The 17,970-nt window shown below is 40.9% G+C and overlaps 2 protein-coding genes across 4 annotated transcripts in view; both read left to right on the top strand.

The window, feature by feature from the left end:
- The window catches only part of HGFAC (HGF activator), a gene marked incomplete at both ends in the record, with an annotated part of 41,097 nt that extends 38,315 nt beyond the window's left edge, over positions 1–2,782 (top strand). Inside the window, 2 exons of the mRNA XM_084285657.1 lie at positions 598–746; positions 2,612–2,782. Coding sequence (XP_084141783.1) covers positions 598–746; positions 2,612–2,782 — 320 coding nt within the window. The remainder of the gene's footprint in view (positions 1–597; positions 747–2,611) is intronic.
- A 3,788-nt stretch (positions 2,783–6,570) lies between these two features.
- The window catches only part of DOK7 (docking protein 7), a 64,677-nt gene continuing 53,277 nt past the window's right edge, over positions 6,571–17,970 (top strand). For all 3 annotated transcript variants that reach the window (XM_084286346.1, XM_084286345.1, XM_084286347.1), the window contains exons 1-4: positions 6,571–6,690; positions 6,825–6,870; positions 9,291–9,521; positions 13,386–13,586. In XM_084286346.1, the coding sequence (XP_084142472.1) occupies positions 6,637–6,690; positions 6,825–6,870; positions 9,291–9,521; positions 13,386–13,586 (532 nt within the window). In that variant the 5' untranslated portion in view covers positions 6,571–6,636. The remainder of the gene's footprint in view (positions 6,691–6,824; positions 6,871–9,290; positions 9,522–13,385; positions 13,587–17,970) is intronic.

The following is a 17,970-nucleotide window of genomic DNA, read 5'->3' as shown; positions in this document are numbered from 1 at the left end:
TAGAGAGGGCCTGAGGGACTTTAGGCTAAGAAATGCTTAAATATAATTTAAGAAAGGTGAGCAGAAGGAAATACTGCTTCTCTCCCATCCTTTGAGATAAGGAATTTCAGGATCATAAATCTTGGCCATGTTGCCTTGATGTGGAGATAGCAGAGACCTATGCAGATAGATGAGAAGGATGAGAGAGCTGGCTGCCTCATTTTGGTAAAAGACAGAATGAGCAAATGTCATCCTGATCTAACTGTGCAATTTAAAGGCAAAAAGAGGTAATGGATCCTTGGATAATTTATGATTTAATATTACACCTGGAAAGAGGAGCGCTGGGGAAATGTTCCCATGTCTCTAAGAAATAAGAGAACCCAAAGTGGGTCAATGTCTGGACTTGAAATACTGCTGTTTTAAAGGGCAGGGAACCTGACTGTAGAAGCAGAAAGTAATCTGATCACTAGAATAATTAGTATCTTTTAAAGAGGTTCACAACTGAGATGTGTTAAATGTGTTTATACATTGTATCTTGCATTGTGATTCCATGTTATGCTCTTCACATTTTATAAAAAATACTTTTTTTTTTTTTCCCTGTTTGGGAATTTTTTAAAGATATTTCTGGTTACTCGGATGTCCTGCAAGAAACACTGATTCCAATTATTTCTGAGGAGAAGTGCAGAAGCCCTGAAATTTATGGAACAGAAATAAGTGAAAATATGTTCTGTGCTGGCTACTTTGACAGCAAATCTGATGCTTGTCAGGTAATGTTGTGAGTCACCTCCAAGCGAAGAATATAAATGTATATTATTGGAAGAAATGTTGCAGTGTTACAGTGCTTGCTTTTGACATTACAGTGTTCCTAAAGAAAAGAAAGGTTCCTAAAAAAAAAAAAAAAAGAAAAGAAAAGTTCCTAAAGAAAAGATATTTATGTGACTGCACGGTTTGCTCCCACATTTTTTAACCTGTTCAATGTCAAGTTCTATATTCCTCCTACCTTCATAAAAGCTAGTAGTTATACACTGGAGAGGAGGTCCTTCAGCTCCTGTCTGAGGGATGGCACTGTGTTGGCAGGTATGCTGGCAGGTATGCACTGGCAAGCCAAATCCCCAGCCCTCTTGCTTGAATGAAACAAGAATACTTGGGTAAGAGGTGGGAGCAGTGGTGAAGTTTGGAGGAGGTATGTCCTGAGGTTATTAGAGTGGAAGGGCTTTAATGGTGTAGGATATCTATCCATTGGAAACTGTTTCATGACTTCCATCCTTCATGGAAGGACCTCAAATCTGTACTACTTTGTGTCTCCTTTTGAATTATGACACACTTTGGCTCTGAAAAAGGTTTCAGAATTGTTGTGGTGAGAGATGAGAGGTTTTTTTTAATCATGACATCATTATTAGTGAATCAACAATTCATTTTTTCCCTGTTGGACAACTTGTAGTGTGGTCTAAGGAAAAACAGTTTAGACCTCTTAATATCACAACAAATGTAGCTGACCCCTGAGTTTTCTTAACATATTCTTATGAAATTATCTATAAACCATCTGTAATGTATAAAAATATTTAAAGACCAAGAAATGTCAAGTAGACAGTGTGTTCTGCTATTTTCTTGGAAACTTTATATTTTTTTTAAATCAGTGCACGGGTACTGAAATTGCAATTGATGAGCTAAGTTGTGGAGACACATGCAAGTTTCTGAGAAGTAAATTAATCTCAGATAGATGTCCCTGATTTATCAAAGAAATCTCCTAGTAGGAAGGCAATACAATTTTCCTACTTACTTTGGTCTCAAAAGCATTCCTGTTTAGAAAGCAAATCTCAAGGATTTTCTTTTTAAACAGGAAAAAATGATTTATCCTTAGCTCCAGATGTCTGAGATGTGGCTCCTTTTACCAGTCATGCATTTTCGTTTCATTTCAAACGTTTCCATTTCTGTAGGAAGTCACTCTCAGAGGAACAATAATAATAAAAGCACCCCCTTCCCTGAATATTTGCAAGGTTTTAAATAAGTAGAAGTGTTCCCAATTCATCCTTACTGTAGCATGTCATCAGACATTAGTTTGGCCTTATTTTCAGTTTATGGCTTTAATGACAAGGTAATGCTCAGTAGCATTAAATTCAATAGATACAAAACTGGGTGTACACCACAAAATTATAGCATTGTGCAGTCGTATGGAAAATTATGTGTATGTGTGCAACGATCTCTGATGGCTATAATAAACTGTTTTAAGAAACTCTCCAGACCTTCTATGGGCTATGTAATCTGTGCAGAGCCTATAATGCAATGCAGTATAAAGCTTAAAAACTTGCTTACTCCTACTGAAGGGGACCCCAATTAATCATGCGCTTCAGTAGATGTCTGAATCCAGAAGAATTTCAGAAAATCTTTCAAACAAAATATGACATTTTGATATTTCTTTTTAATGTGAAATTTAAAAAAGCCATTATATAAGAGGTATGATTTTTAAAAAAAGTTTTCTACAATAAAATTTCAGCAGACAAATGCTTCCATATTAATTTTTTAAAACTAAATCTCATATGCAAACGCTTTCAGTTTGGAACTTTCCCAAAATAATCTTTTTTTCCAACTCTTTTCTGTCAAATTATTTAATCTTTCCTTACTTTTAACACAGGGAGATTCTGGTGGACCTTTGGCCTGCGAGAAAAATGAAATCTCTTACCTTTACGGAGTTATCAGCTGGGGAGATGGCTGTGGCAGAGTCAACAAACCTGGAGTGTATACACGAGTGACAAACTATGTGAACTGGATTAATGAGAAAATATCCCCCCGAAAAACTAGTTGAACATTTTAAATGTGATAACATTTCAAGTGTGGTCCTGGAATCTTTTGGTTTCATTAAAGTGGCATAAATATTTTATTGTATTATGAAAACTCTCCTGGTAATTCTTAGAAATTCCAAACAGACCACCTAAAACAGACCTAATCCCTCTGATACCAGCAACTTTGAGCTGCAATTTTAGGGCCATGGATAGCTCAACATATAAGACTGTCTTTATTAGCTTAATAAAACAAACATGTCAAGACAGAGTGTACCGAAATCTACAACTGTTTATCTGCTTGGTGGATTAGGTGGAAAGAGTAATTTGGAAGTTTCTGGTGGAGCTGTCATTCCTCCAACCAATCTGTAACAATGTTGTCTCTGTATTCTCAGATGTTTTAACAAAATAAAAAGGAGGAGCATCAAAAAATAAATTCCCTTTCCTTCAGAAGTGATTTCTTTAAGTGCAGGTTGAGAGAAACCAGCAGAGCAATACAGGTGAAGTGGCTCCTCAGCTAGCTACAGGAAACCAGCTCTGGGCAGAAAACAGAGGATTTAGATTTTGATTCAACAAAATATGTAAGCACATTTCTGTGTTCTGCTGACATAGACATCAGGAACATGCTTCAGAGCTCTGCTGAGTTTGCTGTGCAATTTTCCAGCAAAGTTTAATGGAACACCTGCTGAAAGCACAAGTTTTTTGCTGAAAAATGTTGAAAGTCAGTGCACCTGATTGCAGACCAAAACATTAGGGCCTTTTGCAGACCATCAGCTGCTCCTCACCCTGAGGATAGCAGTAGAAATACTTCTCCTTGGGTGATAAATGACTAAATATTTCTTAAATTTGACAATGTTTTGGAGATGTCTTAGGTTTTGTACTAACAAGTTATTTAACTGTTCAGATAATTCAGGAGGGTTGTTAGCAGAGTTTTAAACTGCCTGGCTGTGGGAGCTGCTTGGTATTTTCCTTGGGAGGCTGGTGATAATCATAAAGTCCATGTGCTGCTGACATGGTCTATGGAATTATTATAAGAACAATTAAATAAATTATTACAATATACAAGTGGTTAGGGCCTGTATAGCCAGCTGTGTTAGCAACGAGGCAGGAAATGATTGAGTATAAAACAGTTGAATCTCATAAAGAAGAACAGAAAATTACAACTTTCTTAATACAGACATCTTTAGCCATGTCAGATATATAAGTTTTGGAGTATTGATGTAAATGTTTTTCTTCTCTGATAGCAAACATTTTAAAATTCTCTTAAATGTTCAAAAAAAGCTATATTCTTTACAATATAGAAATGTAAACTGGTGCTTGGGTACTCATATGTGTGTTTACTGGTGGTGTCTTCATGGGTTTCTTAGTGAATGATTTCTGCAGCTAGAACAAACTTTGAAAGGAAAAATAACTAAAAGCTGATTTCAAGTAACTACAAAGATAAAAACAATGCTAATTTGGATAAGTGATATAAACTATTAAATAAAAATATTTACCCTCTGTTTCTTGGACTTAGTCTGTTGTGTATATAGTTACAATTAAATCTTTGAATCACTGTGTAGGTTGTTCAACAGGTTGAGAGCTGGTAGAAAAAAGAAATAACACTTCTCTGTGCCAGAAGGCATCTGAAAAGCTCTGCATAAGAATCATTTCCAGCTGGTGGTGCTCCCAGTTTATGTAAGTATCGCGGAAAATTTCCAGTAGACAGATGTAAGAGTGAAGAAACTTGAGTCACAAAACTTAGGTAAGATTTTCAGCTATAAATACTGCGAATGCTAAGATCAAAGTCTTTAGCTCTTGATTCCAAAACAATCTGAAGGCTATTGTTGTCTGGGTTTGCCTTCCTGGCCATTTACAGTACAAGTCTGGCTTGCTTAACACTGTGAAACAAATGTGACTGTTTAACAAGACTAACTGTACCTGCTGATGAAAGACAAGTACTAAATGAGCACGAAGGAACTATTTACTCTTCTTTGGAAGTGATTCATTTGGAACAGGTTTCAACACAAAGCTTATGCCATTCTGAACATCCATATCTGTTCTGTGACTTCACTTTCATGTTGAAATTAATATCCATCCACACTGAGCATGATTTAAACTGCTGGATGTGTGTTATACATATTCTCTCAGTCTTCTCTTGCTGTAAAAAGGGTGGCTATTTGTCAGGAAAGGTGTTACACTGGTGTTTCTGGCAATTTGTATAGAGCTTTTAAATTCTGTTTTCAAAAATGCATGATTATTACCACTATGAAGCGACAGTAACATAAAAAATATATGCATTTTTAAAAAATATATTGAATGTTCATAAGTGGAACTCTCTCTTTTCTGCCCTCAAAGGTCTAAATGATAAATCTTCAGTCAATTGTCATACTTCAAATTCACTAAAATTGAATTTTTGGTTTTCAAAGCAGCCTGCTTTTTTGTTGTCACTGCATAATCTGGTGGAACTAAATTTCCTGATTTGAGGTTCTGCTGTATGGTGACTAGCCCTGCACTAAATCCACAACCTCCGACTAGGGGTGGTGAGCACCAGCCTGGGTGGCAAGCAAATACTTCAGTTTAGCAAGAGGTCCGTGCCTGACATGTCACACCCCTGAGAACATCGGTCATATTCCTATGGGTACTCCAGCAATTTCTGCCACTGGCCTTTCTGTTGAGCATTTCCCCATGGAAACTTTCCCCCAGTTTCTCCTCCTCTACGTAAATGCTTATCACTTAGGTTGAAATATGGCTAAAATTTACTAGAGGAAGTTTTTCTGATAATTTTTCCTCTAACGTTTAGCTTGAAATTGAATTGGAATGCAAAACCAGTTGAACGAACACATCCCTAATTCATTATGAAGCATGCTTAAAGATGGTTTTATTAAATTATATGTTATTCCATGCAAACTGACCGATTCAGAGAGAAGAAATAACTGCAAACATCTAAAAAACCCTTCTATTATGCTATTGAAAGAAAAATGTGCTGTGGTGCCATTTAAAAAAATAGCTGAAGGACTAATTACCATCAAATAAGATGCAGTAGGAGTATTTTTAGAATAATGGACTCTAATTAGTCCATCGCTCGTTGAAATAAATCTAAGGACATCATTAACACATCTTATTCTATTAATTGTAGCAGCTCTGGGCTTGGTATAAGTGGGCTGTTATCTCGTGACAGTTGCATTGCAAAGGGGAAAAAAAAAAAAAAAAAAAAAAAAAAAAGAGTATTTTTATCCGGGGTGGTTGGCTGTATGTCTTCTGGGAGCCAAGGGGAGTGGTAATTGCACTTTTTGGAAGCAGAATTGGGGCGCTACAGGGATGCTGCGAGGCCGGGGATGTGTCAGCGCCAGGCCCCGCTCCGTTGTACAGGGGGGCGGCCAAAATCCGGTCCGGGTTTTCCTGCGGGCCCTCGGCCGTGCCGGGCATGGGGCTGGCCGCGCGGTCAGCTGCAAAGCCCGGAGCGGATCCCCGGCACGGGGGGGCGGCGGCGGCCTGGGGTCGTGGCTGGAGGGGATCGGAGGGGGCGGGCGGAGCGGGGCTGCCGCGCTGCGGTGCTGAAACCCTGAAGAAAATAAAATAAAATAAATAATAATAATTAAAAAAAAAACAAAACACCACCAAACCAAAACAAAACCACGCCACAAGCGCACAACACGATAAAATAGTTTGATAAAGCACCAGCGGGGAGCTCCCCGGGACCCCTTTTGCCCCTTTTCCCCTCAGCCCTCTGGGGCGGGGGGCGCCGGGGAGGGCCGGGCGGCGCTGGCCGCTCGCCCGCCCGCCGCGCTCCGTGTGCCCGTGCGGGGACCTCCCGAAGCTATTTTGAAAGTGACCCCTCGGCCGGAGCGCGGGGAGGGAGCAGCCAGCCGGGCGCAGCTGTCCGGAATCATGACTGAAGATGACGGATTCCGCGGTGGTGGAGGGTCACGTCAAGTTGAGAGATGGAAAAAAGGTTCCCCGCTCGCGGCGCCCCTTCGGGACGGGGGGCCCCGACCGACGCCCCCCGCGTCCCGCCGGCGGGGGAGCGAGCCCGCTCTCCCCTCCTCCGGCCCTGCCTAACCCTGTCCTTTTCGCCTCTCGTTGCAGTGGAAGAGTAGGTGGCTGGTGCTGCGCAAGCCCTCCCCGGTGGCAGGTAAGAGCCGGGCGGCGTGGGGGGGCCCCGGGGTGCCGCTGCCCTCCCTCCCTGTTCCGCCCGACGACGGGTTGGGGGACGCGGTGTGGGGTCTGCGGGGCTCCCCTCGAGCCCTGTCGGCTGCGGGAGACCTCCGCGGCCCTCCGCCGTTGCTCTTTTTCCTTTTTTTGGGGGACACACGCGCACACGCAAATTACGGGCTCAGCTGGCAGCCAGCCAGGCGGCCAGAAATAGCCCGACGGGTATCGAAATAAGAAAGCCCCCGGGACGAGGCTTCGCTTTTCACCCCCGTGTTCCTCCCCGGTTTCTCCCTCAGCGCAGTCCCCTCAGGGGCCTCAGTCCCCCCGAGGGCCCTCAGGGCTCGCAGTCCCCCCTCAGGGGTCGCAGTGCCCCCCTCAGAGCCCGCAGCCCCCTCAGGGACGGTCCCGGCGCCCTGTGTGTGAGGCCGGGAGACGTCCTGCAAGAAACCGTCCGTTTTTCCTGAAACTACCCCAAAACCGCCCTCCGATCCGGGCGTTTCGGGGCAGGTGCTGAATAAAACCCGTTTGAGAAAGGTGGCCTGTCAGAGCGTAGTTGCGTGGTTGTGGTTTAAAGCGCATGTTATTTCTTCAGGGTGGCTGTAAAAGGCTGGCGTGGTGAGCTCTGTAGTTATTTTCGATCCGTGTTTTGACATAAAGCATCGTTTTGATTTAAAAATAAACTGACATCTCGGATTAAAAACTTCTCTTCCACGTTTTTGAAGGGAAAAATTGAAAACGTTATTCAGAGTTGATGATTTTCTGTTGAAGAGGGAAAAGTAAGTTTCAGGTTTTCCTGTCTCTTTCTCATTGGGAAAGCGTTTGGCCCCCAAAATATTATTTCTAGAGTTAATTGTTGTCTGCACTCAGAAAATGGGGACCTGCATCGTTTCAGTATGGATTATGGAGCCTTTTCTAGGCTGTTGCTAGTAAAGCGGATGTTTCTTTACTAACTGAAGCTCTTCAGACCTACCTCCCTGGTGCGTGGGTTGTTACAGGTATATGTTAGTATTTTAGAGACATCTTGGCTGCATCTGTTAAACTTCTATCTACAAACAGGCATCTGTACATCCTAAAAGTTAGTATTGAGACATGTAAGTATGGGTCTGGATTCCAAACATAAGGGGAAAATGAGGAGGCTTCTTTGAACACTTACTGACACCATAGCTTATTCCCCAAAAATACTGTTCTAGTAAAAGTAGACAGGTCTACCAGAAAACAACCAGTGATTTGCTTTACTTGGTCTGTAAACCACAGTAGCTCTTCCTTCAGACACACAACTGTATCGCAGAATGTGTAAATATCGGGCTTGCAGCTGTTTTTGCTAACAGGTGCAAGAAAACAATTGGAAGCGTGCGCAGAGCTCCGCATGGGTTAGCAGATGCTTCAGTCTTTCAGTCATTTTTCACCTCTTTGGAGATTTGCCCAGCTGAGCGACACAGGGCACCTTGCCAGGGCTCAGGGCACCACACCCCAACATTCATAAAATGGTGCACAGGGAGCTTCCTCCTTTGTGGTATGCAGGTCAGCAGCAGCTCTGGATGCTGCAGCTTGGGTATTTACTGTTAATTTCAGCTATAATTGAGTGCTGTGCAATAGGAAGGGGACTTGGGGGAAGATGAATGCTCTTGTTATCATCTGCAAAAGGTTGAAGAGGGCTCTCAATTTTTTCTTGTCTTTTGGGTTTGCTTGTGGAATGTGCTTTTCCCAGGGCACCGTGATGCTTGAATTACTTTCTTTGATTACACAGTTGCTATGTAATTAACACCTCTAAGAAGGGGTTAAAAACAAATGGTGACACATGTGAATATGAAAAAAAAATAAAAATAAAGGTGTGGCACATAATGATTATTTAGCATTGACTACTGTGTAACATTTAACTAGGAAACCTGAGCTGACACAGTCTCTGGCAGTGCAGCCCGCTCACCATTTAGTAGTTGAGTAATCTGTGAACTACTGTAAGAATTTCATTTGTGGTTCAGTATGTTCTAATGGAAATATAGCTGACAATAGCCTCTCAGTCCTTGGTGTTCGTAACATGAAAAGCTGTCATACTATAACTCCCAATGTTCAGCATTAATGAGTGGGTCCCGTCCAGACTTAGGAGACGATATGAAAAACCACTGGTGTTTTGTAACGTAAAAACAATTGGGAAGACTTTTTACTTGCCTTCCTTTTTCTGAGCCTGAAGATTACCCTTGAAACATGCCTTTGGTGTCTGCTCCCTGAAAACGAGGACTGCAAACTACCTGGGCAGGGGTGGGAAAAGGAAACAGGTCTTGCATTGACTTGATCAGACTGACCTTGTAATTGTCTAAAGCACTTTTGTATTGAAGCAGGGTACTAAGGAATGTGTTGTGTTCTGTTCTGCCTCATCATCTCTGACAGTTTTGCTTCTTTTAGACTGTTTGCTCATGCTGGTGTACAAGGATAAATCTGAGCGAGCGAAAGGGCATAAGGAGAGGAGCAGCATGACCTTAGAAGACATCTGTGGCTTGGATCCTGGGCTCTCCTATGAGGGCTTGAATCACACGCTTGCAATCATCTGCCTCTCTCAAGTTGTGATGCTGGGATTTGAGAACAAGGAAACAATGTATGCGTGGGATGTACGAATCCGCTACAGTCTGGGGGAAGGTAACCTTTGTCTTTTCATACTCCCCCCTCTTCCTCCCTCCCACCCCCTCCCCCCAGGAAAAAATCAAAGAAAAACATAGACAAAATGCAAATAAAAAAGTATAGTTAAGGAGAAGACTTGCTCATCTGAGTGAGGAGACTGTGCTTCTCCTTAAATCTTAAACTCTTCTGACAGGTTGTGATTACAGTAGTGCCCAGTCCCATTGTTTAACCGAGAGAGCATTCAACTTCATTTTTCACTTTGGTACTGAAAGTGTGTAGCTTTGAAGCAAAGTGATCAGAGCTCTACTTCTGATAATATAATTTACTTTGGGATTTTGATGACAGGATTCAGAGGGGGTCCAAATCAAGAGAAAGAGAGTCCTGATTAGAATTTGACTAGTTCATTCCCAGTTTTCTGAGCTCCCCGCAAGCCTATCTAAAGGTGCTGCCACTGATCCTTTGTTTTGCTGCTCGTGTCTCCTTGCAGGAAGAGACATCTCTCAATAAAGAATGTTGTTAGGCATGGTTTTCCCAGTTATCTTCATTCTTATACATCCTATTATTATTATTTTTCGTAGTTAGCGCCTTAAAATATACAGTGATGAAGAAAGAGTGATAACACTGGTAATCCATAGTAGCTGTCTTATATTTTTTAAGTCATAACTAGGAAAGGAGGGTAGGTGTGTGGGAGATGCTCATTAGCTGTCATCATCGTTTGTTACATATGCTTTGCCATCTGTTGTAGTTACAGACTCGTTGCTTTGCAAAGATGATCAGGGAATTTTACACTGATAAAATATAGAGTATCACAGACAGGGATGCTTGGAACTATCAGATATAAAGCCTTGCACGAGAAAAGTTAGAGGGAGTCCCTGAACAATATAGGCAGTTATAGCTGCAGCAGTGGGCACATTGACAATGTAGCTGTGTTGTGCACTAGTTCTACTTCTTTACAAGTTTTGGGGTCTCTGTACAGCATAGGCTGTACGTGTACATGAGGGGAGTTTGCATTTGACAAGGGTGGTCTAGTTTTCATGAACTTGCTTTGGCGCAGTTCTGGGATGGAGAGAATATTTGATCTCAAGCTGGGTGTGAGAGTTACGACTGCGATAGAAGGAAATGCAGAAGTGTTTTTTAATGCTCTGAATGAGGGGATGATTAGAGCCTATTGGGTGAAGGTATTGTTTCACATGTAGCCCTGGAGTAGGGACAGGTGGGGATAGTGTGTGAGTGGAGGTGAAGAAATGACAAAGGGAGCAAACATGATTGGTTGAATTGACAATAATTTGTAGAATGTTAATTGCAAAAAACTTAAGCGAAGGAGGAAAGACCAGGGTGTGGAAAACTTGTTCAGGGTTCCATCTTCCTGTGCTGGGTCAGGTAGGTGAAAGAAGTCAAACAGAACAGAATCTAGCTTGAGTAGACAGAAAGAGAAAAGTGTGCAGAATACAAAGAGAAGATGGCGACTTTTTTTTTTTTTTTTTTTTTTTTCCTTAAAGACTAGTAAGGATGCCTTTGTGTGCCTTGGAAGTAAAGTAGCTGGATGCTGAAAATAGACTGTGGACAGATGACCTCAGAGTCTGGGAAGCAAGAGGGGAGGAAAAAATGAAAAGAGCTGATGCTGTTCTTGAATGAGGACCACAGAATGGAAGGAGTGTTCACTGGAATTCCCATTGTTTTCTCTTTTTTTCCCATGTCAGGTGGATGTGATTTGTAGGACAGCTCAAGGGAATATAAGAACCAGCATTAGAGAAAGCAGAGGAATTAAGTGAGTGAGGTGTAAGCCATGTGTGAGAAGAGTGCTTAAGTCTACAGCTCATTCTGAGAAAGTTAGCATACTGTGAGCCACTGAATAGCTGTGAAGAGAAAAAAAAATAGCTAAAGGAAATGAAAACCTTAGTATTAGCTTCTGCTCACAGACATATTGAGCTAGGTATTTTATGGTTGATTTTTTATCCTAGAGCAGGAGTTGTAGATGGCTGAGGAGAATTTTTGAAAAAATTACAGTTTACCAAGAAAGCATATGGAAAAATCTTCATGTCCAGACTTGATTTGCCCTCTGCTTTGGCTTTGCTCAGATTGAGTATGCTGCTTTCTAACAGTGCTCTAGACTAGTTGCAGTTTTTCGTTTTTGGCAGCTATGATACTTTGTAACTGATCGTGTCTGATCATGGTCCATTCTTCCTTTATGAGGCTGAAATTATGCTGATGCTTCTGCTCTTATGCTTTAATTGCTGGTGTAGTACCTCTGAAGTTAACTGTGCAGTGGTGTCCAAATTATATTAAAGATTACTTAATTGAACATCAGTCATCAAGGTGGTTTTGGTGTCTCTTTCATATTTTATGTTTAGATAGGTTGTGTAACATAACTGTGTGCCCAAAAGGGGACATTGTGTGACTATTGACTTGCTCCTCAGCAGTACCACTGGCAAAGCTGTAAGGAGAGCTGTGGTTAGTTAGATCTATCTCTGGCTCCTTGCACATTTCACTCAAATGACTTTGTGGCTAATTCTGCTGGAGCCTTAGGGAATTTAGCAAATGTATGTCATGGATGAGGAGCTGACCTACAGCTAAGACGGTAACTAAGAATATAGCAACTATTTAGATGAGAAGCAAGGCTCAGACCTGGCTGACATTCATGATGCTTGAAGAAACACGGTCAAGAGGCAGGGAAGAAATCAGACTACCTGGAAATTACCCTCTAGATGTCATAGCAGTGAAGCTGTTTGCATGATCTTTGATGAATAACCACAATCTAAATCTTTGTGATTCCTGATAAATGCTCTACTGAAAACATGACTGGAAATGTAACAATTCAGATGCTTCTCTGTGTCAAGACAGATTTTGTGTGTGTGTGTGTGTGTCTGATGACAAAGTGAAAGAAACCGGGGGAGTAGTGGTCAAAACTATTGTTTGAAAATTGGTTGCTTGCTGACTGAAATAGTTCCCTTTGAATCTCCACTGTGAGATTTGAGCCTTTGAAGTGCTCCCAATAGCTTACTATTCAAAATGCAACAACTCTGGAGAAGATGGGAGACCAGCCTAGAACAGCTGCTGCTGTAGGTAAGGACCATTGCAGTGTAGGGGACACAGGAGCTGGGATTTGAACCTGAGGTTTGTAAACTTGAATGAGATAGGTGTCTGACCTTTTCCCCTACTCTGCTGGAGTTTAGACAGTGAAACATGAAGAATTAACTGTCTTCTAAGAGTGTGCATTACTTATGAATCACTTAATTTTCTAATCACTTGAAATATCCAGGCATCTACCATCACCAACTTGCAAAAGATTCACAAAGGTGGGAAAATGTACTTTCCCCCTTTTACTGCCTGCTAGGGAAGGCAAAGTGCAGAAAGGATTAAAGCAGATTATTAAAGGTTGCAAATGAATCAGTGACAGAGCTGTGGTTAGAACTGCTGCTTCTTTGAGCCTTGACTTTTGGTCTGTTCAGGCACTGTGTTATGTGTCTGTGTGCACACAAGTTGGAAAGGCTAGGCATGGGCCATTTGGAGGAGGAGACAGAAAGAAATCCCTGTACTGATGGAAGAGGTGTGATTTAAGCATGGGCTGGATAACTAATTTGAGGTAGGGATTATTCTGTTAGACTTTGGATAAATTAATGCAGCATTAAGTTGAAGCATTACAGCTTAATCTTTTGTAGTATTAAGCCAACATATGTTTTCTTATACTAAATTGACATAACATAGAATAATGAGCTTATAGCTACACACGTGGGGTTGTTCAGGCTCTACCTAGAATCCCTGTGTGAGAGCCTGGTGGTGTGGGCAGGGATCAGTCTACAGCTGAACAGAATGACTTGTTACATAAATCACAGTACCTTACTTATATTTTCTGTAGTAATTTTTTTCTTCCTTATTTGATAGTTCATAGATTTCAAGTTTTTGTAGCACCTGGCACTAAACTTGAGAGTGGGCCTGCTACCCTGCACTTCTGCAATGACATCCTTGTCCTTGCCAAAGACCTCCCTCCTAGCGTCATGGGGCAATGGAAACTCTCAGACCTGCGCCGATATGGAGCTGTCCCAAATGGATTCATCTTTGAAGGGGGTACCAGGTGCGGCTTCTGTAAGTACAAATGGCCCTGTCTTCTAAACGTTGTTCGCAACCTTTTTGTGGAAATGCAAATGCTTATTTTGTCAATGTGGAGTTTGTGGCACCAGCTCTGTAGCTTTGTCATACAGTCAGCTTCATGTCAGAGGTTCCGTTCTAGTAAGTAGGTTTCTGCTGGCCTCAACCCTGGTGTTCAGTAGAAACGTGACCACGTGGAGTTGTGGCTGAACATTGCTGTGTGGCTCTCCAGAAGATGTTTTGTCAGTTGTTGCTGGTAGACTCAGAGCAAGAATAAAGTACTGAAATTTTAAGACCTGTGTCATCCAAGAGATGAGGCAAAATGGTTTAATGTTAAGATTATTAAATTATAATTAATTCTGTTGCCAGCAGAGGGAAAATGACGCTGAAGCTTTGAGGTTACCTGCAGAATCAAGGCGCTTGTGTAATGCTAATACCTAAATCCAGTAGAGGAATAGTTCATAAAAGTTAGAAACTTCTGCTTGTTAGCAGCTTTGTCACTCTATGGGACCATAGCATTCATGGGTTCAAAATGAAAGCAAGCAAGCTGAAGATGGAGAGAAATGTCTTGTTCTAGCATCTTGTTTGGGACTTTTTACATTACCACTTCAGATAAAATGCAAACAAACAGAAGAGCTGAAAAGAAAAGATGGTTAATGCAGTAGATATATCGTATACATCAGTTAAAAACCTCAGATTTTAACTTCCAAAGCAGAATTTAAAACTGTGCTATATTGATGATCTTTGAGTGCAAATGGATGTGCATATTGCCAAAGTGAAGTTGTGTGACTTCTGCATAATACAATGTGAAAATAACTGATTTCTTCAATTACTAAAATTAAAAAAAAAAACCAAAACACACAAACAAACACATAAAGTTTCCAAGTTGATTGAAATCCAAAAATATTATTCTTTGGTACTTCTAGCAAAATTTGTGTAGGAAAGGGGAATAGTTTTGTCCACTTTACAATAGTGAGAGTTATTTGCTTTGTTGAAAAATAGAGCTGAGTTACAGAGGTGGTTAGTATGGACTGAATGGTCATACCCTGATTTCTGATTTAGGACACTTCTTGTAATGCAGAAGACTCTACTTCAAATCTTTCCCTGCCTAATGTAGATGTTGGGGTTGAAGAGGGGTTTCCAGTGTCTGAAGGAATGGGTTGTAGGTACAGCCGGTAAGGAAACAAATCTGCTTTTTTGTTAAGGTTATTGTGTTTCAGTTAAAAGGTGTGGGAACAGGAACACGAGTGTCTTGTTTCCCAGTGGCATGGTTCAGGCTGTCAGCTAGATGACTGGTTATAAAGTATAAGGGGAAGTTAGCACAGTCACCTTTTTCCTCTCTTGTGATTCTGCAGATTCAAGTTTAGCCTGTGTCAACTGCAATTAGTGTACATCTGCCAACACCTGCAGTTTTGGTTTGAACAGGCTTTCTTCCAGGCAGAATAAAGCATTTGCTTCTCTGTATGCAAGTACCATTTTACTAGAACTCCAGCTCGCATTTAAATGTGTGCACTTCTGTGCAGACATAATTTGGGTCTGCTTTTTGAATTCTTAACTGAAAATAGAAAATCTTCAACTAAGCATTCAGAATGCTTATGGGAAGAACTTTCCAAAATTGAAACAGTGTGGTTCTTTTTTTTTTTTTTTATTATTTATTATTTTTTTTACACTGCTGTACTTTTTAGAGTAGTAGGTTTTGAACTAATAAAACCTAAGATCATTTAACTGTAGAAAAATTATATTTAAAAAGTATAGGCAGCTGAAAAAAAAATGCTAAGCAATCTTTAAGTAAGATTAGCAATGGATTGGTAACTTGTATAATCTGTGTAATTTATGTAATTCGTCCAATGAGAGAATATAAAACTTAACTACAAGAGTAATTTGTAGTCCTGAGGCTCTCTAGGGAAGTAGAGCATCTGTAATTTTTAGGGAGTAGAAGGTAGAGCAGTACCTTCTGTGGTATGTTAAATTCAGTTTTTCCCTTAAATCCTAAAGTAGGTGCCTCAGAGAAAGAAGACAGTAATTTCTTACTAATAAGGACTTCAATTAATGGCTTAATTTTTGGAGCACATAATTGATGGCAAATGGAATACCTGTGGATCCCACACATGTTTTATGCAGACTTTCATTAGAATATGGAAGAAGACAAAATAATATTGAGAGCTACCCAAAAGTAGAAATGACCAGCAGAAGACAATGATGGATGTTGGGACTGAGGTTCTCATTTAAAAAAAATAACTGAACAAAACCCCCACAATTGGCTTTTTTTCTTTCATGCTTTTTCCAGAAGGAATGTTCAGCACCAACTGAAAAAGAATTTTCCCCACACATTCCTGAAGAGTCCGTTTGTTGGATATACTATAGTTTTGAGAGGGACGTTGTGATAGGGTATAGAAAATAGACATTTACCTATCCTTAATGTGTGATTTTTATTTTAATGTTGATGAATGGATACAACGTCAGTTCTGGCTTTCATTCTTTAAAGGATTAAACTAAGGGGTATTTGCAGATCAAAATGGCATGTGCTGACTTATTTATCACCTATCTTGTGTGGTAGTATCTTTCTTTAGTGGCTGCCTGAACCAAATCTGTGAAATGTGTGGTTCGCTATTTGAACACTTATGTGTGCTGGTTACCTTGCAACTAGTCAGGAAATTGCTGCCATGGTGTTTGCTGGTACAGTCAGACCATCTCAGCATGCAACAGGATTGCAAGGATGTGCACAGGGTGAGGCTGGGTTTATGAACACAGTGCTGTCAGGAGTGGTGGATGAGTAAGCAAGTGCCTCTAGTACAAGACCTTGTTCCCTGCCAAGATTCCCTGAGGATGTGGGTACCACTGATACTCCTTTGGTAACTAGTGTGGCCTTACGGGCACTGCAGATCGGCAAAGAAGGCGGTCTGCGGGAGGTAAGTAACAAAAAGTTAGATGGCTGAGCCACTCTCCTGCCTGCTGGACTCTTGTTTGCTTGAAGGTATATCTATAACAGCTTTCTAGGAGGTCCTCTAGAGCCTTGCTTTGAGGCACGCAATATGTGCTCCTTGGTTGTACAGCTTACCCAAATCATGTGTTTGTTTTATATTTGCTGTTGGAGGGTTGCCTGTGTCCAGAAATCTGAGTATAGCATCTCCACAGTAACTGTTTTGATGACAACTCAATTCTGAGTATTCAGCAATACGGCACTTGATATTAGCATAAAGGAAGAAGGTACATTTTGATAGGATCTACCTCAGTTTAAAAAACAAACAACTTTTCTCTTCCTTTGATTTTTTTGTAATGAAATTGAGTGGGTCTGTGTTATTGGCCATGTACTGTTATAATCTGTATTTATAACTGGAATGGAATATATTAGATTAATAGTATATCACCCTATAATTCTATGCATCACTCATGTGATGTTGTTAAAGATGTGTATTTCTCCAAATAAAGTTAGAGGAGTAAGTAATACAAACCGTGTTTGTGATACTAAAGATGTGAATATAGATGACCTTCAGTTTGTATTTCATTTTCATTACAGCATCTAAGGAATAACTGTTTCAGTCTTCTTATTGGATTAGGTAGCAAATGCAAGCACATATTACAGCATTACTAACATACAGGGACTTTCATTTACTTTACTTACATTGAACATTTTAGTCTTTTTCATGTCCTTTGTCACCAGGTCCACCACCCCATTCAGCAGTAGGCTGAAGCCTGGCCTAGTTTTCCCTTTTCTGCTAATACACTTGTAGACACCCTTCTAGTTGCTCAGTCAGCTGGAATCAGTCAGCTCTCCTGGATCCATTTTCTCTCCAGGACTGCGTACCTTGGGATTCTTCCAAGTAGATTCAGGGTCAATGAACAGGCTAAATTCTGCTCCTGCAGACTAATTCTGGGAGGTGGGAGTGAAGATGTTCTGGGTCCCTAGGTGAGCATTAAAATGATAATAACCAAACAAACATGGAATCATTTTTTTTTTTTTTTTTTTTTTTTTTTTTCCCCTCTGTCAGTTGCCTTACTGGAGAGGACACTGAAACATCTCTAGAAAAGTTGAAGTGGTGGTGGTTGTGTTGCTCTGTGTGTCTCTTCTGGTCACAATACTACTATGGAGTGGGAAACCTCAGTTCCTGGTTTCCTTCAGGGCTTCAAATATTTGGTTTCTTCCTGCTGAGGAGAAACTGGTGCTTGCAGAAAGAAGGGTCTAGGCTCAGTACGGGGCCTGGAAGGTGTCTCCCTGGGATTAGAAGAGAAAAGTGCAGTATGCTTCTGTATCCTTGCAATTGGGAGCACAGCTACAGGGACAGATCCTGTATTCTGGTTGCTGCTCCCAAACTTAAAGCTTGGTTGTGTAAGAAAGCCCCAAATTAACAGGATATATAAATAGCTCTCCATTTACATTATT

This window comes from Netta rufina (assembly GCF_964035555.1).
Source record: "Netta rufina genome assembly, chromosome: 4".
Taxonomy (NCBI): domain Eukaryota; kingdom Metazoa; phylum Chordata; class Aves; order Anseriformes; family Anatidae; genus Netta; species Netta rufina.
This window is presented reverse-complemented; position numbering and strand designations above follow the sequence as displayed.